The following is a 13,829-nucleotide window of genomic DNA, read 5'->3' on the forward strand; positions in this document are numbered from 1 at the left end:
ACCCAGTGGGGTAGAGGCTCAGCCAGACCCCAGGTCCTGGGTCTCAGAGGTGCGCTCAAGCTCGGTGAAGAACTCAACCCACTTGAAGTCAGCAGGAAAAGGTAGAGCCAGGAACAGGACTGTTTCCACCCAGGCAATCTGTGTTCAATGAAAGCAGGTGGCAGCTGGCCAAAGCACAGAGCTCCCTGCTTATCGAAACCAGCTGTCCGGCCTCCAATTACAGACCAGAGGGGGGCAGGGCTATTTTTAGCTTCCCAGTGTTTGGCTGAGCAAAGACCTGCCTTGTGTGTAGGTGGTAGTGTGTGCTGAGGCATTCAGAGGGCCCCTGGTGCAGGCCAAAGGGGCTGCAGGAGAAATGGATCGGTTCTGGGGAGCAGGGGCCCCAGGTGGGGAAGAGGTTGTTCTGGGTCCTCAACCCCCAGTCCAATTCCCAAAGTCCCAAAAATCAGAGACAGGGAGAAAGTTGCCAGCAGCTGGGAGAGGGGAACAGATGTTATGTGCCCACTCTCGGAAGCTGGGGACTCGGCATTTGGCTGCCCACCAGCTGTCCCATTGGGGGCCGCCTATGGCACCGACCAGCAGCTCTATGGCCAGGGCAGGGGGACGGGAAGTGTCCCCACAGCAGCTCGTGCAGAAGAAGGCAGCCCAGAGGCAAACAACTGTGACCTAGGTTTCTGCCCTGAGCTCAGTCTTGCCCCTTTTAAAGGATCAAGGAGGGTTTATGGCTTGCTGGGCAAATTTGGGCAAGCCGTTGTCCCTCTCTGGGCCTCAACAGGGTCCATCTGACAAATGGCTTGCTCAGGGGCCTTCTGGGTTTAGTGGGTAAACTTTCTAATCATATGCAGTCTTAAGGTGGGATCCAGCGTGAAAAATCAGATAAAATTCACCCTAACACAGGGACCTCAAATCATCGTGAATGAGCACAAGGGGCCAGGTGGACACTGCGCTGAGCCAGCCAGCGCTGCTGCTTCTGAAGCCGGCAGCCAGTCCTCGGCGCAGCGGCCGTTCCCGCATGGGAAGACGAAAGCATCTTACAACTTTTCAAGGGAAGCCGGAAATCCAGCACTTCCTGTGAAATCACTCGACTGTTAAATGTTGGTATTTAATCCAAATTTTCTGAAAGCACCAGGCAGCTGACAGAAAACACATCTGTGAACTGCACTAGGTCAGCGGGGCACCATTCGCCACAACTGGGGTGCAAGGAAAGGTGTTCCAGGCAGAGGATCAGCATACACAAAGGCCCTGAATGAGAAGTAAATGTAAGAAACCAATGATCTGCCAGTTGCTGGAGGTCAGGGCAAAGAGCAGCAGGATCCAGCCTTCAAGAAAAACATGACTCAGAGCAGTAAGCTGGGTCCACAGCGAGAAGGTCACTCTCGGTTGGTGGGGACTCTGAGATTCAGAGGATGGGGATGAGTTGAGATTTAGCATGTGTCCAGTTTCCGTCCCTCCTTCCTTCCTGTTCCCCAGAACCATTCACCCAGTGAGCTTTATTTAGCTGAGTATATGTCAAGCCCAGTGCTGGGCACAGGGGATACATAGGTTATGTCTGCAGTTTTCCTAGGGAAGCCCCCTGAACTCAGCCCAATACACTCACTGTCCAGTACGGAAGTCCCCTTTTACTTTTCTGCCTCCTCCAGGGCCTCAAGCTCCATAAAAAAACTCTCATGACTAGGAGTTTTTTATTCATCCCTATAACTCTACGTACAGATACTTCCTGAAGATGCCTGTGGCTGACAAATCATTACGATCAGCTATTACACAGTAATATCCTGCCCCTGTGCACACAGGTGGATGAGCCAGGGAGGAATCTTCCACCTCAGAGCTTCCATTCTGGCAGACATCAAGAATGAATGACACCTAACCTGTCAAAGGTGAAACCAAAGGCCTTGTCCTTCCCGGAAGCCTTCCCTGACTGCCCTGCCCAGACACGCCATCACACCTTGTCCCCTTGAGCCCTCAGAGCTCTGACAGTGCCTGCATGCAGGGCTTATGGGATGAGTTCATCTTCATCTCACTCTCCTGCTTAGACTCTCTTAATGGCTTCCCAGGGCACTTAGAATAAAATCTGAGCCCCTTACCTCTTACCTGCCTGATTTGGCCCCCGCTGGCCCCCGTGGCCTTGTCTCCCACGCCTCAGCCAATTGCTCCCTCCAGCCATATCAGCCTCCCCGCTATTCCTCAATTACTTACTCAAAACGCATTCTGGCCTTGGGGATTTACACCTGCTGTTCCCCCTGCCAAGAATGCTGTTCCCCAGATCTTAGAGCTAACTCTTGCTTATCATCTAGATCTTGGCTAAAGTGTCACCCCCCTGAGAGGTCCTTCCTGACCACCCTGGTTGAAAGAGCACCTGATTTCCTTGCCTTCTTATATCAACCTCATTTCCTTACATCCATCAAGTTGCTAAAATTTGTCTAATTGTCTATTTTCTGATTCCCCACTGGATGTAGTTCCATGAGGGCAGGGATGTCATCTGTCCTGTTCATGCTGGCACGTAGTAAGAGGTTAGTAAACATTGAATGAGTGGGATGGATGAGTGAATGAATCAATTTTGTGTCCCCAGCTGCTCAGAGGCCAAGGCCATGTCCCTGTGCAATGTGTCCAGAAAAATAAATCTTGTTCCTTGGTTCTTTCCCCTGACATCTCTAAGTTTTGCCTCTTAGTAGGGCAGAAACAGGCCATGCCTTAAGCCCAGTACACATTTCTATTCCTCTTGCCAGCACTGTGCTGTGTCACGTGTGTTTTCTCACTGAACCCTCCAACAATCCTATGAGGCACGTTTTATTATCTCGCATTAATTGACCATCTACTGAGGCTCAGAGAGGTTAAGAAACTTACCTGAAGGCACACAGCTAGAAGGTAGGGAAACCAGGGCTAGAGTACAAGTCTGACTCAAGGCCCTAACCTTAAAAGTTATAAAGATAAGTCAGACACTTTTCATATTCATGGAGTTCCCCGTCTAGTAGTGGAGACAGATATGGAGAAAGTAGCTATCAAGGAAAAATGAAATGTGCTGAATAGAGATTTAGGAAAAAAAGGATAAATGCAGCAGAATGTGCTGGGAGAGTCCTCAGTTAAAATCCCAGACCCCACTGCATGACCTGGTGCAGGACTTCTCTCTCTCTGTGCCTCAGTTTCCTCACCCTTAAAATGGGGATAATAGTGTAACCTGCCTCACGGTTTTGTGTGCAGGTTAAAATGCATGGCCACATGTCAGTGCCTATCAGTGCTGGGAGCAGAGGAGGGCTTACTAGTGAGTCTCTGTGGTGGTTGGGTCCTTCCCCCCAGGAGACCAGGGATGTTCCTGGGGGAGAAGACTTGGGAACTGGGCTCCGGGGGCAAGGAAGAAGATCAGGAGCCCCAGGGCTGGGGGCAGAGCAAGGCCGTCTGGGGAGAGGTTTTATTAAAACAGCCTCCTGCAGGAAGTCTGGTCCTTACAGCCCCAGTGATTACAAAACAAGCTCCAATCCTGGCCCTGTTCCAAGCGGACAGTCAAAGAAACCTCTCCTAATCCTTCCTGAGGAGACAGAACCCTCTGGGGAGGCTCCAATCAGACAGGTTATCCCTTCCGGCTGGCCTAAGTAAGCTCTCTGTGGGGTTTGGCAGGAGGCGGGAAGGTCCTCTGACCCTGGGGGCCCGGAAGCAAACCCCTCCAGAGGAAAACAATCTCGTTTCTGCCCAGGGATTAGGGATTAGCTGATGGAGATGGGCCCGGCTGCCCCTTCCCCATGGCCCAGATGCCTGGGGCCCACCCTCCCCTGGAGCTCAGAGCTGGGGTCGCTGACCTCTGAGGGCCACAGGGCAGCCCAACCCCAAGGCATCCTGGCCACCCCTCACCGGCCCAACCACACCCACAAATCCCTACCTGCTGCCCCTCCATCCACAGGCTTGTGGCCACAACCCGTCAGCTCCGCCCAGCTCCCCACTAGGTCTCCAAAGGCCACCCAACATTCAAACCTGAACTTCTACCATGCATTTCAACCTTAAAGCACCCAAACCTGAGCTCCTGTACCCCACCGTTCCTGCCTCCCACGTCTCTGCCCGCTCCCTCGGACTCCCTTGCTGGTCCCACCTCCAAACACTGGCGGACCCCAGGGCCCTGTCCCCGCCCCGTCTCTCTCTGCACATTCCCTTGGAGATTTCATTCAGTCTCGTGGTTTTAAAGATCTCCTAAATGCCCACATCTCCTGCATTCAGGTCTCCAACCCAGACTTTTCTCCCCATGTCAAGATTTATATCCAACTAACAAGTCAACATCTCCATCCGGGTGTCTAATGGTCTCAATGTAACCCATCCAAAGGGAGCCTCTGAGCTTGACTCCCGCCCTGGAACCTGCTACTCCCTCCACCACCTTCCCCTTCTCAGCAAGCAGCACCTTCAGCCCCGCAGGGGCGAGAGACCCTTAACTCTTTTTTCTCACTGCATCACAAATGCTGTCACCTTCAAAATGACCCAGAATGCAACCTCTTCCCCTGTCCCCACTGTGACTACCTTTGTCTGTGTCACCTCCCACCTGGTCTATAGCACTATAATGACACAGTGCATTTTATCCAAGACCTCACCAAGAGCTTTTGGGACATGGGCTGGGCATAGGTTAATACAGTCTAAATCCAGTCCCTGCCTCCTGGGCCACTTCTCTCCCTGGCTGGGCCACAGGCCTCGTGAGGTTGGGAGCCCCTGGCATTTTTTTGGCCCTCTCCAGAGTGTCGAGCACCACATCTAGCACACAGTAGGCCTGCAAACAATGCAACAATTTTACTGGGATTTTCTTCTGTGTCTCCCAATCCCCAGCTGCATCCTCCAAGCAAAACAGCATATGCTTGATTTTAAGGTGAATGAGATTTAAACCTGGGTTTAAGATCCAATCCCAGGAAACCTGTGTTCTGACCCCTTTGATCCTTAGTGATGAAATGGGGAAGGAGTGACATGTTTTATTATTAGGAAATAATACATTTTTCAAGCAGAGAAATTGGAGGCTGTAAATACTGAAAAGCTTACAGGACCCTCTCCACCCCATCCTTTGTAACCCAGACAGGGATGCCTCCGCAGACCCCCAACCCTGCCGACATCTTGATTTCAGGTGTCTAGCCTCTAGAACTGTGAAATGATAAGTTTTGTTTGAGCCACCCGGCTGCAGGACTTTGTACGGCAGCCCTAGCACTCTGATACAAGAGCCTACATTTACTCTTCCAACTTCCTGTGAAATCAACTTCCTGTGTTAAATACCTCTCTGCTTGAAATAGCTATAGTGGCTTCTCTTTTCTCAAGGGTTAGAGCACTGTTTTTCAATCCATGGTGGGCAACCCATTTGTGAAATCAGTTTCATGCATCTTGCTCAGTATTATTTTTGAAATGAATAAAGAAATAAACAGAATAGAAAGGACAGGATGGGAAAGGACATAAACAGAACAGATATTGTCAAAGGGCATCAAGCACAGCAAGTTTTGTGCAACTCTGGCTTCAGTGGTATACTACATCGTGTGTGTACCAGGTCACAACATAAAACTTCTGTTCTGCAGTGAGTTGTGGTCAAAAACAATTCAAAACCTGATATGAGGACCCCACTATCGTTCGGGACCACCACGGTCCGTTACACAAGGATTCAGATGCTTTCATGGCTCTGCCCAGCAGGACTCCTGGGGGAAAGGGCAGGGCTAAGAAGAGCCAGGTGGTTGCAGATAGTCTGTGCCGCCTCCCACCTGTAGCCAAGACACAGGGATGCAGCAGAGGCCGGCGGGGGGGGCCACTCACTTGCCAAGGAAGCACTTGGGGACCGTGCTCAGCTTTCTCCGACGGTCCTTGATCAGGTTCACCTTCTTGCTCATCATCATGTGGTAAAGCTTCTCCCCCTTCTCTGCAATCATGACGTAGGCATCCCGCTCCATGCCCAGCTTCAGGCCTGCCAAGGGGGCATGGTCAGCACTGGGGAGCAGAGGGGCAGGCCTGCCCTCCTGACAGCCTGTCCTCCAGCTGCCCTGACCACGGCCACAGCCTGCAGTCACCTACAGAGCATGACTGCACGATGGTCACTGCCCTGGGCTCCTGCCAGTGACTCCTCACAAGAACCTTGCAAGGGAGGGTGGCTAATCTCCCCTGTTTTACAGATGGCAAAGCTGAGGCCCGGACAGGTTAAATCATACAGTAATAAGCAGCTGAGCTTATTCAACCCTTCAACGTGAGGATGGGTTTCCAAATTGAGAGGTTATCAGAAAGCCTGTTAAGATCTTCCTTCCACCTAAGGCTGGAAATTTGCCCATTTCTCTAGACAATACAAACGGCACCTTGACCTGTATCACGGCCCCAGATTTTCTACTTGGACCCTGTCCACTCCTGAGGTGATATAATGAGTCATAGGAAATACATATTTGGTCATTCATATGACCAAATAAATATTTCCCAGGTATACTTGGTTTTCATCCACAGTTCCTGAAAACTCTGCAGAGTCTTAAAGGTGAAATGGGTGTTTTGTCACATTGGTGAGAGACTTTTGGACCACTGCCTCCCCCATGGAGGTTGAATCAGCCAATGGCCAATAATTAGTCAATTGTGACTATGCAGTGAAGCCCTCACAAAACCCCCTACGAATAGCTTACGCTCTCTGCTCTCTTAGATCCTGCTTCTCAGTTGGGGAGAGCTTATTCACTTGGAGAACCAGAATGTTCCCACGTGCCACCGAGCCAGGCCCCAAGCTCCACAAGGATAGAAGCTCCTTTATTTGGGACCTTGCCCTGTGTCTCTCCCCATCTGGCTGTTACTTGTATCCTTTACAGCATCCTTTATTAAACTGGTAAACATAAGTGTTTTCCCGAGTTCTGTGAGCCACTCTAGAAAATTAATCAAACCCAAGGGGGAGGTTGTGGGAGCCTCCAGCCTGTAGCCGGTAGGTCAGAAGCACAGGGAACTGCCTGGGGCTTGTGACTGGCACCTGGAGTGGGGGGTGAAGGGCAGTCTTGTAGGACAGAGCCCCTAACCTGGGGAATCTGGTGCTGTCTCCCAGCAGGTAGCATCAGAATTGAGTTCTCAGACACCTACTGGGAAGACCCCCTTCCACACACTTATACACTGGAATCGGGTCCTGGAACCCGAACGGAGTTATACTAGTATTACTGCTGTGTTTAATACTATTGTTGTTGTATACGTACGTAGGAAAAGACAACGTAACACCCGACAACAACAGTATTGAAAGTTAATAATAGCATATGCTTCAAGCATCAACTGTATGGCACTTAATCCTCAAGAAACCTGAAAGGCAAGTACCATTATCCCATTTTACAGATGAAGAAACTGAGGCCTGGAGGAATTAAGTTCTCTGTCCAAGGCTGCCCAACAAGAAGCTGTGGAACCAGGATTCAGACCCAGGAAGTCTGGCTCCAGATCAACACACACCACTCCTGTGAACCCAGCCCTGAGGTCAGGGGTTGGGCAATGCCCCAGTTCAAACGACCGAGGTCCACTCATGCCACACCCACTTGTGATCACACACAGTGCTCAGGTTTAACCACAAAAATACTGATCAGCCACATCCAAGCAAGCCACGCCCCTGAATCCCACCCTCATCCTGGCCACACCCCCAGCCCTGATCAGTTTCAGAGATTGCAGGCTTGACCAACCAGGGGCCAAGGTCAGCATTTATTCACATTAAGATCCAGATGTCTAGATTCTCTAGGAAAAAAGAAAGAAAATCAATGGATCTAGCCATGCTGGGCCCATATTCCTGAGCCATGATGACGTGGAAGTAGGAAGGAGAGAGAAGTGGACGGGCTTGGCCTATATGTGAAAGGCAGAATTAAAGGGACTTGATCTACTAAATTTAGAGAGCAGGCAGAAATCAGAGATGATACTGAGGGTTCGAACTGGAGCTCCTAGGCGAATGGAAGAGCCATTTACTGAGATGGGGAAGTCAGGGGACCAGTATGTTTGGGGCAGAAGATAGGACAAATTTTAGGAGTTCTGATTAGACATGGTTAAGTGTGAGACATCCAAGTGGTGCTTTCAAGAGGGCAGGCTATGATATGGGGGAGACTGGGCCTCAGTCTCCTCCTCTGTAAACTGGGAGCAGGGTAGTGTTTTTAGGATCATGCATTGAATTGCCAAGTATGGTCAAATTCAAACCACACGTGCAGCATTACAGCCCTCTGCAGCAGGCACTTTCAGCCCCACTTACCAGACAATGTCTCTGAGGTCTGGGAAACCACACCTCCCTTTCCCCAGCTTGGTGGTCTCTGCACAGCAGTCCAGTGCCCACCCCAGACTCCACCCAACCCTCACACCCAGCCCTGCACTACCTTATGCAAGCTGCCTCGGAGGGGCCTAGGCCCAGAGAAATTCGTCCCCACAGTGCCCACAGACCCTCCTCCCAGATGCCCTCTATGAATCTCAAACACCAAGAACCCCAGGCATACAGGGAGCATCTTGGCTAGAAACCCTCAAGGAGGAAGGGTGCCAAGAATCCTAGGACGACCAACCACCTTGACTTGACCTTGAGCAATCCCTTCCATTGGGCCTCAGTTTCACCATCTGTCTAGTGGGCTAAACCAGATGACCTCGAGTGATCCAAGACACCAAGGTATAACAGTCCCAGAGCTCTCTGTCCCTTCAAACTCCTGCTTCTTGTAGCTCTGGCCTTCCAGGAGAGGACCCTTTGTCCCTTCCCTAGACACACACACACTCCACAGAAGTGACCAGCTGAAGGAAGCCGTACACACCGCAGGGATCCCGGGGAAGCCCCGCAAAGCCCCCACCGTCCGGAGGGCCAGGAGGAGGCCCACTCACTCTCGCGCTGCTCCCTCTCGCGGATGATGGCATCCAGCCACTTCTGCTTCTCTTCCGCTGTCTTGGCCATGCAGACAAACCACTTGTTCTTGGCAGTGTTGTGGATCTTCCAGCCATTGGTGACAGTGTAGCCATTGCTGTGATAATCCGCTGGCAGGGGCAGGAGGCAAAGGGGGGTCAGCACAGATTCAGCCATACATCTCTGAACATCTCCCACTGCATGCCTGGGAGTGAGGTCACAGGACAAGCCCTTCCCGCTCCAGAAAACGGGGTGGCAGAGGCATAGGGTCAGGATTTGGGAGTTGAACTTTCAACCCTTCAAATGCTTACTTCATCTCCCACATGTTATCTGGTGGGCGAGGAATATCTGCAAAGACGCCTCCCGGCCCCTCAATTACAGGGGCTTAAAGACCTCAAACGCTGGGCACAAATAAAGGAGTCCCAGACCCAGGGAATGTGTCCCACCCTCCTTGACTACTTCAAATCCGAGTGCCAGCCCAACCATGCCAAGGCGTGGGCCCTTCGCCTTGGCTAGAATGGGGATTGGCAAACCTCTTTGAAAACAGAGAAGCTGAAGCCAGCCGTACCCTGAATCTGAGGGGTCCAGAGGTTTTGCAAGATTGCCAAAGACGCCTGTGTCTCAAAACCCCTCAGAACCCCTGCCGTAGACAAGCTCAAGGACACAACAGTGCTCACAGCATCTGTTCATAACAATGACCAGCAGAAACAGCCAAAACGTCTGTCGCCAAAGGACTGGATAAAGCATGAGCTGTTCATGCTATGGAATATTATACAGTCAGGGACACCAACAAGCTTCAGAGCTACACGAAGAAACATGGATGAATCACACCCACATGGGACTGAGCGAAAGAAGCAAGACGAAAAGGAATATACAAAATTTATGACACATACATACTTAAAGCTATTTAACTGTATATCATATAACCATTTAAATAATGTTTTAAAACAGAAATTTCAATTAAAATGCTTAGTAATGCATACTTAGGAGATCAAAACATTTTTAAATAGCAAGAAGAGGATTGTCACAAAATCCAGACAGTGGTCACTTGCAGAGGAAGGAGACACTGTGCCGGGGGGAGGGGTGTGAGGGGCTTCCAGGCGTAGGCAGTATTTTACTTGTTAACGTGAACAGTGATGACCCCGGTGTTCACTTTATGTGCACATGCTTTAGGCACTTTTCTGCAGGTAGGTTACAGCTCAAACGAAAGAAAAAACTGAGATGGAGATCGTGCCATGGAGCAGGCAGGGCTGGGGGTCAGGCCTACCTGTCCCATCTTCCACGTTCTCCACCTCCATGACTTCTGTGTTGATTCGACCCCTGAAGATGTAGAGGGAGCCATTGATGGATTTGGTCCTCTTGGTGGATTTCTTGCTCCCGGTGACCCTAGAAGACAGCGGGACGTGCCCATCCCGTGTGCCTCAACCATCTTCAGCAGAGCAAAGGGAAGACGAGCAGTAGCACTGAAGGATGCAACTCCTACGAGCTCCCCAGGCTGGGGGACGCACCGCACCAGCTTGAGAGCAGGGTGTTTGGCTGGTGGCTGGTGACGTGAGCAAGTCACTGCTCCGCCCCCAGCCTGTTTCCTCCTCTGGAAAACGGCCTGCTGGCCTGGCTGACCTCACAGAGCTACTTTTCAGCTAACAGGGGACATGGATGAGAAACTAGCAAGAATCCACAGAAACCCATTCTTCTTGGCCAGAAAATGGGTAGAGACTCTCCAGGTGTTGAACAGATACTTCCTAGAATGAGGCCAGAGCGGAAGAAGCAGCCCAACGAACAGCAGTCCATCCATCCATCCACATCCTCCTACCCACCGTCCACTCATTCATTCACATGAATTCTATCACACACCCATTCAGTCACTCAGTGAACATCTGACCAGGGCTGCCTATGGCGAGGATACCGATTTGAGACCAAGGGGAGACGCTCACCATGCATTCAATTAAAGAACACCTACTGGGTGCAAGGCACTCTTCTAGTGCTGGGCTGCAGCAGTGGGCAAAACATGAAGTGTCTGAGAATTCATCTTCCAGTTGGGGGTGGGGGTGGGCAGGAGGCACAGAGACAGATGCCAAGTGGAGAAGTCACACACACATTGTGTCAGGAATGCTAAATGCTGAGGTTGAAATGGGGCACAGAATGAACTCTCAGAGCTTGAAGGCCACCCTGTGTTCGCACAGGCCCCTCTGCTCCACCAGCTGGGGGATGTTCACCAAGATCCAGCTGTGTTTGTTCCTAACCTAGTTTCCTGATGTGCACCTGTCCCTGTAAGTACATAAATTCCACATTGCATAAGTGAGGGCATATGAACATGGGAAGAGAACTGTCTCTCTAAAAATGAACTTGAATATTTCAGAAAGACTTGATAAAGGTGAGTCGTTTTTATGTGAAGAGTGAACGTCTCCTCCAAGAAGAGGCCTTGGCCCCATCTGAAAAGAATGCTTACCCAATGCAATGTATACATTTTTAATTAAAATATTTAAGGTTTGTAAAAAAATAATAATAAAGCAAAAAGATGGATGGGGGTGTGTGGTTATAAGGGGGGTTGGAGGAGGTGGGGATGGGAGGCATCAGTGAAAAGGTGGCCTAGGATCAAAGGCACAGGGACGGTGACAGAGGAAACTAGCAGGACATCTGGGGAGGCACATTCCAGGAGGACACAGGCCCCGTGGCCTGCCGTGTTACAAGGAGCAGGGAGAAGGGAGGAGGCAGGTGTGGCTGCAGCTGAGTGGATGGGGGGAGAGTGGGGAAAGGGGCCAGAGCAGCCACGTGGCCTGACCCAACAGGGTCCTGTGGCCCTGGCGAAGATGGGCTTCTCCTGTGTGTGTGAGGGAGCCACAGAGGGTCTGAGCAGAGGAGTAACGTGGCCTGAGCTTTCAAGGATTTCCCTCTGGCTGCCTGTGGGAACAGACCACAGGTGGGGCCAGTGGAAAGCACGGAGAACCAGGGAAGAGGCCACTGAGAGGGGATGATGGCCTGTGTGCGTGTATCTATACACACCTTTATAGATGTGTGTCTGCATTCAAATGTTTTTACAAACTTTTTATTAAAGTATAAAATCCAAAGAAGTATGTGGCTCCATTAACTTTTACCAAGTGAATACACCTGTGTAAACATTATTGACACCCAAAAGCTCCCCGCTGCCACCCTCACTGTGACCCCTTCCCGTCACTACCCCCATCCTGACGTATAAACCTGTGGATTCACTTTGTGCATTTTAGAACCTCACACCCGTGCAGTCACCAACAGTGATGGCGGCAGGCATTTGGGCTGCTTCCAGTTTGGTACTGTTGTGAATGTTCTGGCACATGTCTTACTTAAGAACATATGTGCACATCACTTTGGGTTACCTGCCACAGGAGTTGAATTGCTGAATTATAAAGAATGCACACGATCAGCTTTACTAGATCCTGCCAAGCCGTTTTCCCAAGTAACTGAACCAATTCTCCTACCCCGAGCAGAGCAGGAACACTGCAGTCGCTCCACATCCTCCACAATGGGTGTTTAATTTCCCTTCTGGCCATTCTGACGGGCATATAGTAGTGTTCCATCAAACATTTCACTTGCATTTCCCTGATGAGTAATGAGGCCAAGCACCTTCCCCTCTTTCCTGGCCATCTGGGATCTCCTTCTCTGAAATAACTGTCCCTTGACCATTTTTTCCTGCTGGGTTGTCTTACCTTGTTCTTAATGATTTACAGCAGTAGTCAGCAAACTTTTTCTGAAAAGGGCCAGCTAGTAAGCATTTCTGGTTTTTTGGGCCCTATGGCCTCTGTGTCAACTACTCAACTCTGCCCCTACGACATGAAAGCATCCACAGGCAATACAAAAATGAACGGGCATGGCCGGGTGCCAATACAACTTCAATAGGCAGAGGGCTGGACTGGGCTTACAGGACTTCCTTACGTGATGTGACTATGATGCCTTGTCAGTTATGTGATCCACCTGAGGTTGATTCTCACGTATTGTGTGAGGTAAGAGTCAAGACTCATGTTTTCCTCCCATTGGATGTCAAACTGACCAAGCACCATTTATTGAACTTGTGCTGAAATTCAAATGACCACTTACCTGTGGGTCTACTTCTGGGCTCTCAACTCTATTCCACTCATCTGTCTGTTTTTACACCAATGCCACATCGTCTACTGCAGCTTTACAATAAGCCTTGGTGTCCATAATACAAGTCCTCTGCTTTACCGTCCTGCAAAACTGTCTTAGCTATTTTTGTGTTTCCATGCCAATTTTACAATCATTTACATAAGCACACACATAACCTCCCTCCTGGAGTTTTTACTGGAATTACATTGAAGTTCTGGCCAAAGTCTGGTGACAGAATGAAAAGGATTTGTTGATGAAGCAGGTGTGGGAGTAAAGCAGGTCAGAATCAGGGACAACAAGATTCTGGCCTGAGCTCCTGGATGAACGGTGGTGCCATTTAGTAGGAATCAGGAAGACTCAGGAGGGAAATATTTGGAGCAGGGGTTGTGATGAAAATGAAGCATCTTGTTTTAGATACAATTTAAGTGTGGGCTGTGTGTGAAACACCAAATATTTATATAGAAAGTGATATTTCTTTTACTTTACCTGCCATGTGCCAGGCATTATTATATGTTTTCATCTTACCTAACCAATAAAAACAGCCCCATAAAACGGGGACAACTTTTATTCCCTATTACCAGATAGGAGAACAGAGGCACAACGAGTTAGCATAAGTTACCCAAGGTCACACAGCTAGTAGGGAGCAGGGCCCCTACATCCTTAACCATACATCCTGTTGTCACCTGTATGGCACTAAGCAGCCAGGTGAGATATAAGAGATTTACCTCTTCTGTGCCTCTGTTTCCCCTTCTGAATAGGGAGGTGGGCTTTTAAAATATACCCTTCCACTCCAGACGTCTAAGGAGCCTCTACTTTAGCATTAGAACAGAACCACTCTGAGTCAGAGACCTTCCCTGACCTGCGCCCCGGATGGGCAGTGCCCTGCATGACCCAGGCCAAGACGACACAAATCAGCAGACACCTAGCAGCGCCAGGC

At 50.2% G+C, this 13,829-nt stretch overlaps 1 protein-coding gene across 1 annotated transcript in view; it reads right to left on the bottom strand.

The window, feature by feature from the left end:
* Positions 1–13,829, bottom strand: part of PREX1 (phosphatidylinositol-3,4,5-trisphosphate dependent Rac exchange factor 1) — a 174,065-nt gene that overhangs the window by 48,870 nt on the left and 111,366 nt on the right. The window contains exons 8-10 of the mRNA XM_036902039.2: positions 10,062–10,180; positions 8,776–8,925; positions 5,755–5,902 (exon numbers count right to left, since the gene is read on the bottom strand). Coding sequence (XP_036757934.2) covers positions 5,755–5,902; positions 8,776–8,925; positions 10,062–10,180 — 417 coding nt within the window. The remainder of the gene's footprint in view (positions 1–5,754; positions 5,903–8,775; positions 8,926–10,061; positions 10,181–13,829) is intronic.

The sequence above is a fragment of the Manis pentadactyla genome, chromosome 5 (assembly GCF_030020395.1).
Source record: "Manis pentadactyla isolate mManPen7 chromosome 5, mManPen7.hap1, whole genome shotgun sequence".
NCBI lineage: Eukaryota > Metazoa > Chordata > Mammalia > Pholidota > Manidae > Manis > Manis pentadactyla.